A 20984-nucleotide genomic window follows, 5' to 3' on the forward strand; every position below is an offset into this window, starting at 1 on the left:
ACTTAGCTAAAAGTTCAATAATTGATTGAAAGTTGAAAAGTGGTTCTATTTTTTTTTTAAAAATTAGGTGAAAGTTGAAGATGTTAAATTAACTTGTCTAACTCTTTAAAAAATTAATTGATAAATTATTCAATAAATATATAATAATTTTTATTTAAATTTTTAATCATTTGTTTATGTAGCTTTAGCTTTAGCTTTTGGTTACTTTTTGATTTTTCTTTTATTGAAATTCCATGTAAGTTATTAGAAAAAATATATATATAAACGGGGCGTAGCAGCTTAAATAAAGAAAAAGTATGCTAAATTTTACCAATAAAAGGGAGAAGTATATTAAAGGGAAGTGTCAGAAATTTTATTGAAATAATGGGAACTATTAAGGAGTAATATTTTAACCTAATTAAATGATATTTTTATCTAGCACTTTGTTCTGTTCAGCTAAACTTTACAAAGTCCTCCCAACTCCAAATGCAATTCTAATAGTATAATAATATACATGATTGTAGAACAATTCAAGTGGAACACGTGATAACATTACTTGCACGTAGAACCATTTTTTCCAATCGGTCCCACAACTTTATAATAGGTTTTTGTACTAACTTTACACACTGGACTGAACTATTTTAGAGGAAAATAACAAAATTGTTGAAAACAGTAAAATAAAGTTATTATTGAAAACTATATACAAAATAAAACTAGTACTTTAATCTATGTATGCTCTGGACAAGTATTTATTCTTATATCACTAAGTTCATAATATAAATTTTAATATACATAAATATTAATAAAAAAAGATTATTAGACTACAATAACCTTATCTTACCTTTCCTATTCTCACTGAATGGTTGACCTTGCTGTGAACAATGTTTTCTAAAATCTAATTATCATAACATGGTCCACACCTCTGTTTAGACAGCTAAATTATTTTATTTATTACTAAATATTGCTAAATGCAACGCAAAGTATACTTAATCATCACATTCAGTGGTAATAAATGCAAAATGTGTTAGATTTTCTTGTTCTTTATCACAGTCAAAGCATTGTACTAAGTCACCATTTGTTCCACATTTGCCATGTAAAATTAAAGGAGAAAAACGTCACACGTCACTTAAAAAGTTTAGCATGGAAAGTAATGAAAACAAGTTGTAGGACAATGATGGAATCTCTCTCGTTCATTGGACCAACCATAGGTTTCACAAATACCAACAAAGGTGAAAACTAGCTTGTCAAACACAAAATTCCACCTTAGTAATAATAATCATCGTCCAAAACATCACATAAACTATGTCGATCATTCTTCAACAGACAAAAGTTTAATGGACAATTAATAGACAAAGGTTAAACAACAGATTTTTAAGAAAAACTATCAGAAAACATCACTTAACTTGTTCTGTTATATTCATCCACATGCATGGAAGATCACAAAACATTTCCTATGACAGCAAAAACCAACAAAATAGATTTTCAAACGTTTGAGAAAAGTATGAATAAAAAAGGATTGGTTTGGTTTGTGTTAATGCCGAAAGTGGTGTTAACTTCCAACCATCCTTATCATTCATTGGTGTGCTTAAGCGGCTACTGCATTATTCATTGGTACGTGACACTCACATTCTATGTTATGCTTCTCTCTCTTTTTTCTTCTCAACTCAATCACCCTTTTCCAATAAATAAAACAGTACCTTCAATTTCTACAGCTGCAGACAGAATCATCATAAGACAGCAATAACAGCAATCAAACTGTATAAAACCACATAATAACTAACATCAAATATCAAGCAGTAACATCAAATACCATGTTGTTATATTTCATATTAAGAGGTAAAACACAGTAAAAGAAAGCCATGGTTTATGTACAACTATAAGCTAAACTGAGACCTCTGGAAGATAAAAAAAAACACTCAACAAGGATGTTTTTTCAGCACAACTATGGTTGATAGTTGCAGGCAATCAACATAAACAACACACTCAGACAAGAACATCTTATAATTTTAACTTTCTTTTCTGCGTGAGTGAAGCAATGGATAGTAATATTCAAGTTGAACCAAAGAAACCAGTAACTGAAGTCATGGAACCATAGTACAGCACATATCTTTCAAACAAAGATAAGATAAATCAAAACCACCGACTTACAGCGAAGAGAAAAAGCAGCAGAAGGTTAACCAATAACTCTTCAAGTGTTTCTATTGACACTTGTGTTCCCCAACAACAACAGCAGCATCAATATCAGTTTCGATACCGATTCTCTAAATAACAAAAACATGGCAAGACCAAGGAACCAACCAAGAATCAATCACTTAATGGAAAAAGTTGAGTGAAAGAAAGAAACTATGAAAGAGAAAAAAGAGCAATGATTATATATATTAGCTACTCTTTCTGGGTTTGCTTTTCCTCCTAGCTCTGCTTCTGGATGGCTCCACTTTTGGGAGTTGCATCTCTTCTTGTTCTGCAACCCTCATGCATGCTGCTGATGATGTTCCCTCTTCCTCGTTGGTTGTAACTTTTTCCATTGAACTCTCTGTGCCTTGTGCTGACAAAGAACCTCCTCTATTCTGCTCTATCACTTGTGCCTTCTCCTCTTCATTTTCTTCCATCTTTACAATAGCCTTACGAGGTCTACCTCTCTTTCTAGGAGCCTGAGGTTGAGGTTGAGGTTGAGGTTCTGCTTCTTGTTGCTCTTTCTCATCATCTATGGTTGATGATGCTTCAGCTATTGCCACAGAAAGTTCCTTAGTTTTCTGTGGCTTTTTCTTGCCCATCATCAATACTCACAATCTCTTATTTCCAAATTTTCAATTCAGAGAGATCACTGAAGTGGATATGATAGGAAGAAAAAAAGATGATTCTGTTTGTAATGCAAAATACCTTCTCTCTCTCTATTTTGCAATATGTTAAAAGCAAGAAGACCAATATCTTTGACCAGAATCCCGGTTCTGGAAACTCTATAAAGGCAAGGCCTTTGTAAACTATAGTGGCATAAAAAAACAAAGGACTATAGGTCTTCATTCGGGTGGCAATTAAATAAACCATTCATAGCATCATCTTTCACTTTCCTTTTTTGTCCATTCATTCCGTCTAGTGTCATTCCAATTTATCTACACTACACAGCAGAAAAAAAAGAAAAACAAACAAGTAGCAAAAAGAGAGAGAAAAGGAAGTAGATATGTTAATTGCTTATGCTACTAGAAGAAAGTAGAGTAGTAGTAGTAGTAATAGACAGTGTGTGCAGAAGGGTAAACAGAGATGAGAAATGAAGAAGGTTTTTCTTTGTCCTTGACTAACCCAGAAGAAAGTGTGGTGAGTGAAATGTGAGAAGAAAAGTAATAAGAGGATTAACCATGGTTAAGGGTGTGGACCAAAGAGGTGATGGGAAAAGGGCATGTGGGGTTTTTACGAAGGGGTAAGGTAGCCAGATTTGGTGTGTGTGTTGTACTACTCACACCCAGTGTTCCAGTCTGACCACTTGTGTTGCTTCCCGGGTTTCGCGTCCTTACTCTTCTGCAGCTTTAAATGTTCTGTGTCTCACTATTTTTCAGCACCATTTTCACTCTCAACTCTATCTTCAATCATTCATCCATCATCTTTCTAAAAAATGCTACTTCTTCTAATACCCTCATCATGTCTCTATAAACCACCTTAATGCAGTTCATTACAATCTGTTTCTTTCTACCATTTCATTGGATTTTGAACTCATAATGTGATACCCTTTTGTGCAAACATTGTAATGGATTCAACCGTTGTTTCTTTCTGAACTATTAATTTAAGTGAAACTTGTTATTCGACAAGCTCATAAGACAGGTTTTTGTTTTTTGTTAAAACTGTGGATCAACGTCATCATTCAGAGCTTACACATTAGTATTCTTGGACGTATTCGAGTCTCTTTTAATTATAAAAGTTAATAAACACAGCATTATGATTATGCAGAAGAGATTAAAGAAAACCAGATACATATGTAATGGTTGTGGTCCATGTGTGATAATAATTTGAATATTATAAGAAGAGAGTAAGAAAAAAAGATGTTTTCTGTGGGAAGTTGAATCTGGCAAATGATAAACGGACGATAGAAAAAACACACGAGTGTGTGAGGGACCAAACTAGCGATGTATGACACTGTTTTGGCTTTTGACAGTGTTATCAGATATATATATATATATATATATATATATATATATATATATATATATATATATATATATATATATATATAACTGAGAGAACCACCTTCAGTAATTAACTTCTTCTAACGAAGCTTCGTCTTTTGTTTTTTTATTTAATCACCTTCTGCCAAATGACTCAGAAAGAGTCTTTCTGGAACTTTGCTTCACTGATGTTACTGTTAATCTATCATTAACTCACTAATAATATTATTAATACTTGTTTAACACTTTTTTTTCACCAATGAAATAATAAATATTTGCATGTACACATTTTAATTTTGTTATAATATATACAATATTCATTACCAACTTTTTTGAAAAAAAAAGTAATAAGAAGTATCGGTCAATAATATATTAATAAATAATTAATTAAGTACATGTCAATAATTAATATAGTACTTTTTATTTATATGTGGTGTGAAAATAATATATATAGTTTATAGTGTTCAACAAAAGTCTAGCTAGTGTGTAAGGGAGGACCACTGATTTGGTACTTTTTGAATAATGGCTTTTAAAGCCACTGATGATCTATAATTGCAACAACAAAAAATCAAATTTGATTATTTTTTAAATCAAAATAAATATCTATAATAAAAAATAATTTATAAAATAAATAAAAAAATATTCACAATAAAATTATTAAAAATATTTATAAAAATTATGTATATTTATTTTTATAATCATAATAATAACAATTTTATTATTTTTTATTATTACAGGAAAAATTGACTATAATGCGCGTCTATTTTGAGTTATATTATTATAGAGATCATCATATAGATAAACTATTTTTTAATATACTGTAAGTATAATTAATATACTTCGGGTATAGAAAAGCAAGCTAATTTAATTTAAGGTGAATCTTATATGAACTGTTTTTGGATCCCCTTAACTCATTTATTTATATAGTTTTTTTTTTAAGTGTATCAGACTAAATATGTGTGAATGGTTCAGTTTAGATTAAAAATATAAAAATTGTTTAAATGTGTCAAAAAACAATGTTTAGGTTATGGTGTTAAAAGTATAGTAAAAAAGTTATGATAACTTTTGCTCAATATTCAATTCGCAATTTTAGAAATTAATTTTGCTTCCATTTTATATTTTATGGTATAATCTATAAAAAAAAAATAGATTTGTAATTCAATAAAAGTAATACATGGTACTATATAATAAACATTCGGTTAAGTTCGTATTTTTATCTTAAACGTTTAATGCGGATTTAATTTGAATGCGAACTTATAAAATTTTAATAGCCATGTTACAATATAAAATGTTATAATTATTATAAGTTATATAATTACATTATAAAATAGTATGAGTGTTGAAAATTTGTAAAAAATGTAAAAATATGAAAAATATAAAATATATGATAGATATAAGAGATATGTTACAAGAGAAACTTCTTATTTTATTTTATTTATATATGTAATAAAATATAAAGTCAAATAACTTTTACAAAATTTTTTCTTTTAAAAATAAGTCATAAAATTATTTATCCAAAAATTTTTCTTTTTCAAATACAAATTTAGATGGGTATAAACTTAAACAAATGTTGATCGTAATTAATGGCAGGGATCTGATGAGATTCTGCAGAACCCATAAGTAATTAGATTTTTTGATTTTTATATTTCTTTTTCTTTATATTATTGATTAAAACTTCATTTCAGGTTTTATTTATATTTTCTATCATTAATATTAACACCTAATCTTCATCTTCTACTTTCTGCTACTAAAATTAACTCAATTTAATTTACTTATATATATATATATATATATATATATATATATATATAAAATTAACTCAATTTAATTTACTTATATATATATATATATATATATATATATATATGCTAATTCAAAGTTTCTAACATATTTTCACCGACATAAAGCCACAATTTTTTCCACGGAAGAGACATATAAATTGAAATGTTTAGAAAGCTATAATAAAAAGCCTTTAAAAAGAACAATCAATGAAAACATTGATGTTGATTACATCATTAATAGTTTTACATGTTTAGAAGAAACACTTTTTATGATAACTTTTGTGTTTGTTTTGGTAGGTGATAGACAAATAAGCAATTTCAGAAGAAAAAAAATGTAGCATGCATTTTCGAAATGAAATTATACAAATACATAATGCTTGGCAAACAGTGTTACGTAAAACAATTAACACTTTTAAAATCATTAATATGTTTTCAACAAAATAATAATAATAATAATAAACCAGACTTGTTCAGGTGTTCATTGGTACACCTTTTAAAACATTGTAATACCCGAACTACTTGTAGCAGAATTCTTTATGAAATAAAAATGTTGTATCATCCTAAATTTATCAAAACTTATTTGAGTTTAATTACTTTAAGTTTGAGTATTAATTAAATTTATTTAATTATTGAATATTTAAAATTTTTATATTACTTAATTGATTTTTATAAGTTTGAATATTTTAAATTGAATCTATATTATTATTATTTTAATTATTGAATATTTAAATTTTATTTTTTAATTAGATTTTTATTCTTTTTTTTGTGTTAAACAATATGTAATTATTATCTTGTTTGTTTTATATCATAAAAAAATATAAGATTTCAAATATTACTTTTAGATGTCTTTTATTGTTCAGTGTATTGCTAAAAATGGTTCTATTTTTTGTTACAAATTAAATTGAATCCAACCAACTAAATGATAGTTTTTCTTGCTTGAATTAAACCGTTTTTATTCTTTAAAAAAAACATTTTTTATCCATTTTATGTTAAATAAATTGGAAAATATAGCTTATTTGTCTACAGACTTTTATACAGTGTAGATAAAGTTATTGCCTGCTAGTTTTTTAAAACTTTGTATAACCTTTGTATAAATAGAAAATATATTTTACCGATTTAATATATTTTACAATAATAGAATATATACTATAAAATTAATTTTTTTTAGTCGATGAAAAACTTTCAACAACGATCTAAATGAAGAAGAGATAAAAAACTTCTAAACTACTTACATAATTAAATAAACTTATCATAACTAGCTTTTAATTAGTCTCATTGAAATTTCTACCCTTCAAATTTCTTAAAATCTTAATGTAACAACAACTTAATTGTCAAACCTCTCATTTTAAATTAGAGACATAACGATTTAAGAAAAATGTTTGACTTCTATTTATAAAATTTATTTTTTATTCAAATAAAAAATTATTATTAAAATATTTTGAATCTTACAATTAAACTTTTATCTTTTAAAATGTTCTAAAATCTAAACACTTCATCAACAATATAAATATAGTTGTGCTAAATTAATAAATAGTGCTTAATGTATAAATAATAATGAAATAGCCACGTAATATAAAGTTTTTACACCGTCTTTTAATTATCAATTGTCATATAATTGTAAAATAATATTTTATTTTGTAATAACTACTTCAAGAATAAAGTTAAATATAAAGCCTGATTAGTTGGTATTAAAATAATGTTTATTATGTATACAATACAAATTAATTACATTCTTAATATAAAGTGTTTTCTCTAATCAATAATTTTTTAGTACGAGAGAACTATATTGAATACGAATAATATAAATAGATAAAGATACAAGATGGGATCTTTGTGAAAACATTTTAATCAAATATCTCTCTTTTAAGGTCTTAATCAATCGTATTTTTTTCCTAACTCTTTCAAATCTTAACCAACATGTTGGTATATTAATATGTAAATTGATCGATAATAATACATTAGAAAGTTTTTTTTTTTGTTACGATGAGAAAAATTAAACACGAAATTAATAAAAAAAAATATAGGTAAATATTAATATGAAATTCTATGTCATCATTGTTAAACTATAACAACAATGTTAAAATATTTCTTGTTGAAAGACCAAAACATAAAAATTAAATCACAAACACAAAATCAATATTTTAAAATATACAGACAAAATAAATTTGCGAAAAATGTGACGAGTTATCCAATTTACTTGAATGTGATAAAATTTGATAAGATAAGTTCGAAATAAATGTGTTGCAACTTCTTGTTCTACACTATGTTATTGGTATATAGCTTTTTTTCAGTGTTGTTAATGACTTATCAGAGAAAAACTATAATAAGCATTTTTTATCTAGGAACGTGAAGTTTTACCTAAAAAAATTTATAAATAAAAAATAAATAGTTATGCTCTGAATAAATATTTATAAAAAAGAGTAAAATAACTTATTTTCTTATAAATTAAAATATGTTTAAAACCATTGAAAACACAATTACAATTAATTAAATTCAAACACTTCAAAATATATTATCAATAATTTCAATAGTAACAACACTCCATAACTCATCAAATTTAAAATATTTTCTCTTACTTTGTATTATTATTTTTTATTACAAGCGATAGTATACTCAAAGTTGGACAACATCAAATACTTATATACTTAAGGAACATTAATAAGAAGATGAATTAATTAAGAAAATATTTGGTTGATAAAATTTCATAATAATTATATAAATTCTTGTGTATTAAATGTCAATCTCTAAAAAGACATACTAATACAAGTCTTTTGAAGGTTGTCAATTGATATTATACTTGTTAAATATCTTTGATGTATAAATTTATGTGTGGTTTTTATAATATTTAGGTTAAAATATCTTTTTAGTCCTAATTTTTGTCAAGTTTGGTCAAATAAGTCATAACTTTGGTTGTGTTCAAATAGGTCCCAATTTTCGTTAATTTTGTTCAATTTGGTTCTTTTTTGCTAACATCATTTAAATCACTAACAGTCATGGACAGTGACTTTTACGTGTCACTTCGTGCACTTTTTTGAATTTTATTGAATTTTTTGAATTTTTTTTAAATGTCCACGTGTCAACCCAGCAACGTGCCACGTGTCAAAGTCAATGTTCTATATTTAATTTGGTCTATATATTTGTTGTTTTTGTTCAATTTAGTCATAATTTTTGTTAACATGAACCAATTTGGTCTCTCTCCAAATTGAAACCAAATTTAATTTTTATATTAAAATTCACAGTTTTTATTAAATATTTTTATATAATATATTAAAATTCACATCATTATAACTTATATAAAAATTAAATTTGGTCACATCTTCAATAGGAACAAAATTGAGACTAAATTGAACAAAAATAACAAATATAGGGACCAAATTGAATACAGAACATTAACTTTGACATGTGACATGTTACTGGAATAAACATGGACATTTAAAAAATTAAAAAAAATTAAAAAAATAAATTAATAAATCCAAAAAAATCACGAAGTGACACATGATAATCACTGTTCATGACCGTTAATGATTTAAACGGTGTTAGCAAAAAAGGACTCAATTGAATAAAATTAATGAAAATTGAGACATATTTGAACACAAAACCAAAATTATGACTTATTTGACAAAACTTGACATAAATTGGGACCAAAATGGTATTTTAACCTAATTTTTATATATTAATATTGTGATGAAATTAAATTATTTTTGGTTTTTTAATTTGAATACTTTCTTTATATATATATATATATATATATATATATATATATATATATATATATATATATATATATATATATATATATATATATATATATATATATATATATATATATATATATATATGTTTAGGTTGTATTTTGAAAGAGGGTGTATTTTATATTAATCCTTTGTTGTGTTTATATTAGTGTATAATTTTGTGGGGATGGTAGGTTAAATTAGATGATTGTGATTTCAAGAGTACGCAATCAAAAATCTAAATCTAACTCTAAATATCATAAAATCAAAGCAAAATAAATAGAAAAAGTTTAAAGGATTGGACTATATGAAATGAAAGATAAAAAATAAAGGAAAGACCATGTTTTTTCATTAGTTGTAGTGGTTGGTGTCAGAGAACTTCACAATCTTTATTTACTATATTTCTTATTCATAGCTTCTCATAGCTTAATCAATCTTTTAGTTTAATCAATTTTATCTTCCACACTTTGAAACTTTTTTTTATCGATTTCTATTTTAAAAAATGAACCATTTTTATGCTTTATTCCTATTGATTTATTTAATTTAATTTTTGTCGATAATAGATTGTAGTAAAAGTTTTGGTGGGACCGATTCATCATGACCATTGAAATACGAATCTAGAGAAAATCTTTCCCCTTCCATGTGCATTTGGATTTTATGCAAAAGAGGTGCAACTATCTACCATCATTTTCTTCTATCTTATTTCACCAATTATATAACCTCACTCAATAATTCATACACATATTTCTTTTCTTTTTAATTAACTATTATACACTCTCTTTATATTTTTTTTAAATATGTATGATATTATATTTTTTTTAAATATGTATGATATTATATTAGTAAAAAATAATATTGTAATTTTATTAAGTTAATATATAAAATAAAATTATATTTATTAAAAATAAAGTAAAATATATTAGAAAAGATGAGAGAATAACAACTGATAAATAAAAAGAAAGAGAAAAAATAGAGATAAACGATTTTATAAAAATAATGGTCAATTTTAAAAATTTAATAAATAATTATATTTTAAAAGAAAAAATTAAAATTTTGAAATATAGACAAAAAGAAAGAAGAAAATTTCTTTTTATATATTATTGTAGATACATCTAAACTAGTTTATTTAAATTCTTAACTAAGATAGGATAATTTATTCTGTATATTTTTTACAATCTTAAGTCCAATGAAATAATATTCCTAACTAACAATTTTCAACATTCACCAATTTTGTTGGCATTTAGTGAGTGGAGAAAGTTTCACAGTGTGACGAAGCCATTTATTCTTGAGTTAGGTTTAGCACCTGAGGAAGAAACCATTAATGTGTGGTTGAACAATAAATTTTTATAGTAGTTGAGTCAAATGTGAATTAGAATTTAATGTTATATATAACTATATAAGAAACATAAACTTATAATAAAATGATTATCTTACAATATTTATATTGAAGGTGATGTTTTATTAGTTTACCTAACCACACATTAAAATGCTATATATTTAGGTAGTGATTTAGTAGAGCATTTAATCCAATATTTTCTTCTACAATTAATATAAATTAAAAAAAAAACCAATTCAGAGTAATAATCACACTTTACGATACGATTGACATTAAAACCGAGGCTTGAATAAAATTAATTAAATTCAAAGCCTTACTCCTTATATTCTTACATGTATGGAAATAAGTTTTTTTTTTTTTTTTTATCTTTGATCAATACATGTAATAACGTCACTCTTATGTTTTCATATATATTTTTTATAATATACTCATTTATCAAACATATAAAAATAACAAGTGATCAAATTCATCATGTTTTTTTCAATACTACCAATATTTCATAGATGCAAAAAAGAATCAATAAACAAATACAAAGTTTGAAAATTATATAACGTATTTTAGTGTTTGGAATGACGTAAAATATTTAATTTTAACGAGCAATTAGTGAGATAGTATGTATCATAAAAGTTCATAATTATATTTAGGAAATCATGGTTCTTTGTATAAATTATATTTTGGTGAAAGAAATAAAATATATTAGTAATTAGAATGGTTATGATTGATGTAACAAATAATATCATCTTAACTATATTTAAGAAGGAGTAATCTAAACTTAGTTCTTAATTTCATATTTAAATGGATTTTTTGTGGCATTATGAATCATGACAAGTGATTGGTATTGGACTGAAACATGGAGATTAATAGAACATTTTTCTAAATTAAATATTTAAAATAATTGTGGATCTATCTGAGTAAAGTAACTTGATTTGAAACATTTGTTTTCTCTTGTTTTATTTTATTGTTTTTCAAAGATAAATGTAATACGTCACAACACACACCTTCTAATCTAAGCCCTACTAAATTTAGGGTTTTATTATATAAATTTTATGACATGTTTTATAGTAATATAAATTGTTTAACTAGTATTAAAACAATATACTTTAATATATTATATTATGTGTCCAATTATATTTTCTCTCAATTTAAAATATTTACTCTTATCTTAATTATACTGGTTAATATTTTCTACTTTAATCACTAAACTAACTACGGTTAATAATACAAGTTTAAAAAATCTCAAAAAATTTCTCGTATATTTATTAGTATCTCGTCGATTCAAGCTGGATTAGAGTCATTTTTGTTGAATAATGTCTCAGTTTTATCTTTATGAATATAAAAACATGTTTGGAAAAATAAACCATTAAAAGAGGACTAATCAATTTTTTATTGGTTGATAACTTATCTATAACATTTTACCCAAAAAAATATTATCATATACTTTTGTATTTTATTAAGATTTTAAAATCACTTATGCTTACAATATCTATGAGAAAGCTACAATTTAGTTATGCAGTTACTAGTGGGCCTTTGGGCTTTCCATGGGCCCAAAGTGAAAATCCAACAACATGATCTCAGCCTCAAAATCTTCAGAAAAATGGATCACAAAAAATCATAAAGCTTTTTCTTATTGCATGCCCAATATTACTACTACACCTATACTATTAGAAAAAAAAGAAAATATATCCTTCCTCCACTGTACTCTTTAAGAGAAAGAAAAAGAAGAGAATTACTCTGAAAATTAATATATATATATATATATATATATATATATATATATATATATATTCTGAAATGCTCATTTTGAAAGGTACTATATATGTTGTTGAAAGCTTATTTTGAAAATTTTGTTCTAAAAAACTCGTTTTAGAAAACTCATTTTGAAAAATTTGTTCCAAAAATCTTGTTCTAAAGATTCTGTTTCAGAAGTCGTGTCCCCAAAATCATGTTTTGAAAATTTAGAAAAATCTTACTCTAAAAAATTTTCCGGAACAAATAATTCGGAAGTCTCTTTTATAAAAATAAAATAGTTATTTTAAAATTATAGAGGTGCACTTAGAAATAACTGGAGCTAACAAAAGTTTTTCGGCAATCATGATTTATAAGTCCAAATTTTCAGTAAATAAAAAGTAAGAGAAAAAACATATAGGTAATATCGTTTTTACAATAAGAAAAAACACAGAGAATTACTCTAATTGTCAAAATCTTTTCTATTTCGTTTTTCAAAAAATAACTTTTTAAGAATATCTTGCGTGCATTGTGTGAGCTTTGATTGAAAAATATCACTAGTCCTTTTATAAGGAAAACGAATATGTTTTTCTTTTTCTTTTTTTAAAAAGGAGCGTGTTTCTAATCCTGTTTACTTTTCGCACAAAAATATTTTTGAAAACCACAATAATCACTTATATTGAAAACTTCAAACATTTAATGAAGATAAACGTTGTTGTAGATATTATTATCTGTAAGAGAAAAAAAAATCTTAAGTGATAACATTTTTTAAAGTTATATTGTGAACCCAAAAATTAAACAAAAACACGATGATTTTGAAAGCACGTCACCTAATATATTATCGATTTAAATATTTCATAATCCAACCATAACCATTGTTTAATAAGATTGATCCAAGTTTAAGTTTAATTAGGTTAAACTAAGGCTAAAGACTTGGCCTAATAACAATCACATCACATCACTTTCAACCAACATCTTTATTTGTAAATCAGTTTCTTCGTATTTATCTGATTTTATCGGATAAGATGAACCAGGTGTCACAACCCTATTTCTCTATCACTTTCTTCATATTTTCAACAAAAATTATGTAGCAAATACTTTTCAATTTCTTCATAAAATATATAATTATAACATGATTGAATTAAATTTTAAAATATACAGTTATTTTTAATTGAGTCATTATTAATACTTTTTTATTAAATATTAAAAAGTTATACTTTTTAGTTAAATTTTTACGGATTAAATATGTTTTTGTCCTTTAACTTTTTAATGAATTTTAGAATTAGTTTATTTCAAAATTTTAGACCAATTTAGTCATTCATCTTTCGAAATAAGTGAATTTAGTCATTTTAATCAAATTTTATTAAGTTTATTTGATATTTCAAGCGCGTTTCATAATAGTATTTGACTTAACATTAAAGCAAAAATGTAGTATAAACAACTCAAATACAATCTTAAATACATCAAATAAACCTAACAAAATTTGATTAAAATGACTAAATTCACGTATTTCGAAAAAATGAGGACTAAATTAATCTAAAATTTCAAAATGGATTAATTTCAAAATTCACTGAAAATTAAAGATAAAAAATATATTTAATCCAATTTTTACTCATTAATCGTTTTACTGTAGTCTCTTAGCATTATATTTAAGTACTATATTTAGATTTTAATCTCAGTTTTTTTTTTGCCTTTCAATCATATTATTTTCCACCGTATTCGAAATCAAAACTTTATCATAAATGGCATGCTAATCATTTGTGTTGTAACAATAATTTCTTATTAACTCGAGAAAAATGTGGATTAAAGTATAATCTTAAATAATCTAATATCCTTGTTTTCTGCATACAAAAACGACGTCACAGTTTATAATTTCTTATTAACTTAAGATATTAACACTGTTGCAGCATATGCTTCTAAGGAACTCGAGGTAGATATTATTATTATGATTATCCTTATGATTATTATTATCCTTATTATTATTATTATTATTATTATTATTATGCAAATAAAGGTGGCAAAAACCACGGGGCAGAACACAGATGATTTGTACGAAAAGGTGGAAAACGATCTGACAGGTACTTTAGTTTTAGAATTTGATTGCATCTAAAACATGAGTGGCTTAGCATGCTGCTAGATCGTGATTTCAGATTGGGATGTGTAATATTTTTCGTGGTTAGAGTTTAATTATGGAATAAAAAAGGGATTTTGAATTTGTTTGTGGTTATGCTCCTTCTGACATTAACACAGATTTGGCTATTAGTAACGAAGATGCTGTGTTTGTGTTATTTGATATAGTTGAAAGATATAAAACTCTTTGATTTCAGACTTCATCACCCTCTTTCTTCATCTTTTGTTGTAACTCAACAGTTGCTGTTTTTTTCTACTCAGAGTAATGATTTAGTTTACATCTTCACTTGTTCTCTTCTGTTTTATTTATTTTCAGGCGATGTCTCTGTAAATTTTAACTTTATACCATGTTTTGCCATATGTGTGCTTCAGTTTTGGTTTTTGTTAAATTTTGTACACCATGTGTTGGTTCAATTGTCTGATGATTCCAGGTATTCGGCTGATTGTGAAGCAGGTTTCAATTGGAAATCTGATGTAGACTTTGATGGTTCTTCCATTTCCAAAGGATGTTTTCAATCATAAGAGGGTTTTTGAAGTGAGTGGATATGGAAGGATCTTATGATGGAGAAGCTGGTAACAGAAGCCTTCAGATCATTAAATACTCTCCTTATAAACCCTTCACCATGATGATACCCTCACCTTGGTTCGATCTAAGAGTGTTTTATGTGAGAGTGAGTGGAATTCAGGTTGATGAATCCACCCCGGAGTTTCTCTCTCTCCACCATATTCCTCTCAGTCATGATACCCTTCTGGAGGTGAATGGTGTTAGGAGCAGCATTTACTGTGATGCAGAGTCTTCGGTTCTGAGAAGGGATAGAGTGGATAAGAAATCTGAGGAAGCTACCTTTGTTAATACAGATAGTATACGTTTCACTGGGAGCATGAAGTTTGAGGTTTATGACAAGGAGCTTTGCATTCTCTCTGGGGTTCTGGAGATGTCTAATACCAATGGTTTTGTAGGGGAATCAAAAACTAGTGTCAAGAGATGGAGTATGAGTTGCCAAACAGAAATGGCACCTGGTTGTGGCTTCTTCAAGGGGAAATATGTTGGTGTAACTGAATTTCCTTGCCCTGAAATTGAGGTTTATGTCACTGGCAGCTTCTCGGGAACACCTATAATCTTAACTAAGACTCTGCAACTCAATTGCCGAAAGAAGCATAACAGGAAATGTGCCTTGGATGCCATTCCAGAATACGAAACTACTGAATGTCACAAAGATGTATCTGATCATGGACATGATTTGCAGGTAAAAGAACTGAAACTTTTTTGGCATGATGTTTTGAATTCTGTGTTTTTCTTGGATTAAGATTTCATATAAATGACACAGTTTCTGTATAATATAGAAAATTTGGCATAAATGAGGTTCTATGAATAAAGTCTGTATTGTATTAAGATTCTGTTAAACTAATATGCTGTTCATTTGGAAAAATAACTCATGAAATGTGACAGCATGGTTACACACTTACAGTTCATTTTCAAAACTCCGAGGAGACAAAAGGTTTAATTTTTAAATGACCATCTGTTGGATTCTGACCTAGAATTATGGTTTCATAATTAAGGAAAGCAATCATGATCAAAGAACTTGATCTTGGAAATCTATTAAGAATCAATGTGATCTGAATTATGCAGTTAATAACTAGAATACGTTGTATTGTCTTTTGTTCCGTTTTTAGCTATAACATATCGGAATAGTTATTTCCCTGATTTTTTTGGCAATACTAGTGTACACTACAGAATTATTCTCTTATTCATATTTATACCTGTGATCGTATCTGTAAAATATATTCACTTCTCAACATAAATGTGATGTCTCTAGTTCTCTTTTTTGTTTGTACCAAACTTCATCAAATTTAATCCCTCAGATGTAAAACACCATAATACCACTTAAATAAATAGAAATAAGACGAGACACCAAAAACATTATTTTAACCAAAATAATAATTTTTTTTTAATAATAACTTTTCTTTTTTAGCTTACATTCAATCTTCTTGCTTAAACTCAAAAGGCAGTACACATCCTCATGGTGTAAATTTCGAAATTGGATTGACAAAAAGACTTATCAAATTACACCGGAACATTCAATCTTCCCTTTCTTTTATGACACAACCACATTAATTTTGAGCATCTACATTAAGAGCTTGACTTTTCATTATGGTTTCATCTTCTCTGCAACATTTACTTTAAAGTACGCAAGCATTGATCCATGCCTTGATTTTCTTTGAATGTTGTGAGAATTCCATTTGAAAACATATCTTTTGATCACGTAAAACATTATACTTGGTCCATAGTGAGAATACATTATGACGGTGAAAATTTCCATGCACTAATGATGTGTGTTGTCTATAACCACCCCATGTTTTGTTTTATAGCATGTTGACTACAGAAGAAGCTTCAAAACGGAACAAGAAGAGGATTACAGCAGCATGTATTGGCAAAGAACAGCATATGCAGACGGTGAAGATGGTGAACTATCATGGTTCAATGCTGGGGTACGTGTTGGTGTTGGAATTGGACTTGGCATCTGTGTAGGAGTTGGAATAGGGGTTAGCTTGTTAGTGCGTTCATACCAAACAACTACTCGTAATTTTAAAAGGAGGTTCATATGACCCCTAATGAGTTTGAACATCTATGCTCTTTAGGTCAAAGGCAACAACAAACTATCAGTAATATTTTTCCCCCTTTTTTGTACACTCATTCCCGTTTCATAAGCCTTTAAACAGAATGTTCTTGTTTCAAAGAAGGGCATAGATGCTCAAATTTTGTCACCACCATGAAATGGCATCCATCGTGTGATTGTTTGGTGGTTTATATAGGCTGTAAGGGGCACAAGCGTTTTCATGTAAATCGTCAGAAAATTGTGCTACAGTAAATGGATGATGTTTGAAATTTGTGTAGTTGAATAGTTAGTTCTTCTGAAGAACAGCATTTTCATTGTCAGGTATACATCTGCTAGAATAGGAACAAGTTTATCATATCATATAGAACTGTTGTGCAGTAAATAACTTTTAGATATACTCTAAATCCCTCTTATCAGTAATTAACTAAACTGGGGATGCAACTTAGTCCTAATTTTTTTTTTTAACTAATGACTGTATAATGAATAGTATTCATATCTTCTGCACTAAAACTAAGTGTATGTTTGGATTACCCTACCAACCCTTCCAAAATTAAACAAAGAGCACGGTTCTCCCAACGTACATTCACCACCCCAGATGGTAATCTAAACAGAGCTTAACATTTGTCAGGTGAAGTTTCATTGAAAACTGCTGCAGAATGCCCATTAGCAACGTGGTTTGAGAGTTTCTCATCAGATCCCCAAAATGCTGCACATTTCAAATCATCCTGAACCATTAATCTGGAGAACTCCTCGTGGTTATAACTCATTGTGCTTTTTCCACCAAGTTCTTTGGGAAGGTTTTCCTCATCAAAGTAGGACTTCATGAGCTCCACACTATCTTTGTTCTTTGGGTACACAAACTTCACCTTCTGAAATGTCTTGCTATCCAAAAAGTACTTAACTATCTGCATCATTAAAAGCATAACATCAATGGAATCAATATTATTGCCAATTATTACTAATAAGGTAATGACATGACTAATAAGAACAAAGTCACAAACCTTCCAAAAGGCTTCAAAAACTCTAGGGGGGTTGTAAAGAAATGCTATGGCAAGTCTCTCAGGGTAATGATTCTGCAAAATGTTGATGGTCTCTCTGGCTGATTTCAAGGGAACATTGTTGGTTATTGACCAGCCAGTGAAGTCTATCAACCATGCCATTTGTTCTTCACCCGGTGGAAGATCAAGCAAGGCGTTTTCCAACATATACACAAAATGCCGCATCTGATTCTCCATTGAATTAGTGTTCTACACGCAACACATAAAAAAGTTTCAGATTCTACAGCCACCAAGCTCTGAGAAATAATACCTTAACCAAGGTCAAAACTATTCAATTGGTTCCTGTAAGTACCATACAGTCTCTGAATATGTTTTTCTATCACCCTCAAATTTGTAGTTGTCTTTGAAGCTAGTGGTTTTCTAGTATATGGATTAACTTTAAATGCCATAATTATAGAAACAAAGTGAATAGCTTAACCTGAAACTGATTAACTAAATATCTCCATATCCAAACCATTATACCTGCATTCCTGGTCTCAGAATAAGAACAGATCTTCCTTGTCTATCACGAAAACTTGCTCTGTACATTTTCCCAGTCTCCCCTTCCATTGCAACCTCTTGCTGACAAATAACATTACCATAAGGCCTTTTAGATCACATATATATATATATATATATATATATATATATATATATATATATATATATATATATATATATATATATTTATATATATATATACCAAAATATCCCAGAACACTTGATTATGTTTTTAGTTCTTCAGAATATTTCAGACTCTTAAATTTGACAAAGAAGTTTTCAGATCCTAAGCACTAAACTAAGGGCTCTTTTTCTTTTCAAATTTGAAAAATCAGAATGACTTTTTTTGTTAATTCACTAACCAAAATTAGATTCAACTCAAATTTGGAAACTAGAAGCTAAGCCAGAACTTACCCAGCGAATTTCCTCTGGTTTATATGTTGATCTCCACTTCAGAGTCTCCCCCAACATCTTCTTGGACTTGTCTACATTCCAGTTTCGAGCTTCCAAATATCTCTTCAAACATGCATCAGTGCAATATATCAAACTGTGACCTGATAAGGGTCCAATTTCACCCTTCAGCTCCTTGATCTGCTTGCAGAAATTTTGAACATGAATAATCAGCACCAAGATTCTTACTCAACAAAACACCAGAAACACAGTTTCTGTGATCCCTAAAGTCTTTTCATATATGACCCTCTGGAAGACGAGAATCAACCAACCTAAACTTCTCCAAAACAAAACATAACATCACAAAACAAAAACCAACACACCTTTGATTCAGCATGAAGCTCGCTGCTTTCTTGGTCTTGCTGAGGAGAATTGCTCCAACGATGAAACATGGCAACTGAAGATTCCTCGGAAAAAAATTCTTGTTTTTCACAGCCAATTCCTATCTCTAAGAATGAAAAATACCAAACAACACACAACAAGAATAAATTAATAAGAAACACATGAATCCTACAAACAATTTTTTTCTCCTCGTGGCAACAGATCCATCAATGGAACATAATAAGTACACAGCACAAACACAGTGACAATAACAGAAACACAACCTTTAAACATAAACTATGTTTTCATCCATTCTATGGTTGTCGTTGATTAGGTAAGCATGGACTTGTTCTTCACAAGAAGACAAAATAATTCAGAAGAACCCAGAAGATCTTCACAACACTGAGCAATGTGAGGAGAGAAGAGAAGTGTGATAAGTGTGTGTATGAAAGAAAACAAAAACAAAGGACACTGTAATAATAACAAAGCATAAATAATTGACTATATATTATGTGTGCAGTTTCGTCAAATTTGTATTAATTCTTTATTTCAACGATAATATTTTTTTAATTATTTCAAAAAGATTTGACTGACAATAAAAAACTATTTTAGTAACCATTGATTATAATATAAAATCAACTGTTATAGTTACATTTTATTTTATATTTAGCTAAATATATTCGATTCTGTACTTTATTTTGTAAAGTCTAAATTACAATCTCTTTTACTAAGTAGTCAAATTCATCCACTGAAACCTGTTAAGATAATATAAAATAACGATATAATTTTACGAAATTTTAAAGCGATTCATATAATTTACATTGATTAATATAAATAAAATAGGTGTAATTATTGTTTTCCATCTAAATATTTAACCTTTTACGTTTTTCTTTAATTACGAGTTATGGGTTTACTTGAATAATAATTATCATAAAAGATTTTGTTTTCTTTTACCAACTGATTGTAGAAAAAAAAAATTACATCTACAAGACCCATCTGTTAAGTTGGTAACCAGAAATAAAAGAGTAATTATATAAGATCTTAAAAAGCATTAACTAAGAAATATTTAAATATTAAAGTCTTCAAAAATTTTAAGAGCCTTTAATATTTTTTTCTGTTAAGCAAACAATAAAACGAAAAGGTAATAAATAAGGTTACACGAAGAAGATATTAAACATATATGTATATAAATCTATTAAACGTCCTAAATCTTTAAAAGTA

At 27.4% G+C, this 20984-nt stretch overlaps 3 protein-coding genes across 9 annotated transcripts; 1 reads left to right on the plus strand and 2 right to left on the minus strand.

Moving 5' to 3' along the window:
- Positions 1-1305: 1305 nt before the first annotated feature.
- On the minus strand, positions 1306-3646 carry LOC114193426 (RNA polymerase II degradation factor 1-like). 2 transcript variants are annotated; one of them, XM_028083219.1, is made up of 2 exons: positions 2128-3646; positions 1306-1691 (listed from the first exon to the last, which is right to left on the minus strand). In XM_028083219.1, the coding sequence occupies exon 1, from the start codon at positions 2754-2756 to the stop codon at positions 2358-2360; it is 399 nt and encodes a 132-aa protein (XP_027939020.1). In that variant the 5' UTR covers positions 2757-3646; the 3' UTR covers positions 1306-1691; positions 2128-2357. The 2 variants fall into 2 exon arrangements, with proteins under 2 accessions (XP_027939020.1, XP_027939019.1); XM_028083218.1 differs by having other exon boundaries at positions 1306-1734.
- Positions 3647-14714: 11068 nt separating this feature from the next.
- LOC114193891 (uncharacterized protein At1g01500) lies at positions 14715-17754 on the plus strand. 5 transcript variants are annotated; one of them, XM_028083868.1, is made up of 3 exons: positions 14715-14784; positions 15291-16083; positions 17207-17531. In XM_028083868.1, exons 2-3 carry the CDS (start codon positions 15382-15384, stop codon positions 17441-17443), a joined length of 939 nt encoding a protein of 312 aa, XP_027939669.1. In that variant the 5' UTR covers positions 14715-14784; positions 15291-15381; the 3' UTR covers positions 17444-17531. The 5 variants fall into 5 exon arrangements, with proteins under 5 accessions (XP_027939669.1, XP_027939668.1, XP_027939671.1 ...); XM_028083867.1 differs by having other exon boundaries at positions 14721-14784; positions 15268-16083; XM_028083870.1 differs by lacking the exon at positions 14715-14784 and adding an exon at positions 14794-14881.
- Positions 17755-17784: 30 nt separating this feature from the next.
- LOC114193890 (phosphatidylinositol transfer protein 3) lies at positions 17785-20245 on the minus strand. Of its 2 annotated transcripts, XM_028083865.1 has the most exons (6): positions 20048-20245; positions 19766-19890; positions 19407-19583; positions 18975-19073; positions 18456-18701; positions 17785-18359 (listed from the first exon to the last, which is right to left on the minus strand). In XM_028083865.1, the coding sequence occupies exons 1-6, from the start codon at positions 20055-20057 to the stop codon at positions 18069-18071; spliced, it is 948 nt and encodes a 315-aa protein (XP_027939666.1). In that variant the 5' UTR covers positions 20058-20245; the 3' UTR covers positions 17785-18068. The 2 variants fall into 2 exon arrangements, with proteins under 2 accessions (XP_027939666.1, XP_027939667.1); XM_028083866.1 differs by lacking the exon at positions 18975-19073.
- Between the last annotated feature and the right edge of the window lie 739 nt (positions 20246-20984).

This window comes from Vigna unguiculata, chromosome 8 (genome assembly GCF_004118075.2).
Source record: "Vigna unguiculata cultivar IT97K-499-35 chromosome 8, ASM411807v1, whole genome shotgun sequence".
In the NCBI taxonomy this organism is placed as follows: domain Eukaryota; kingdom Viridiplantae; phylum Streptophyta; class Magnoliopsida; order Fabales; family Fabaceae; genus Vigna; species Vigna unguiculata.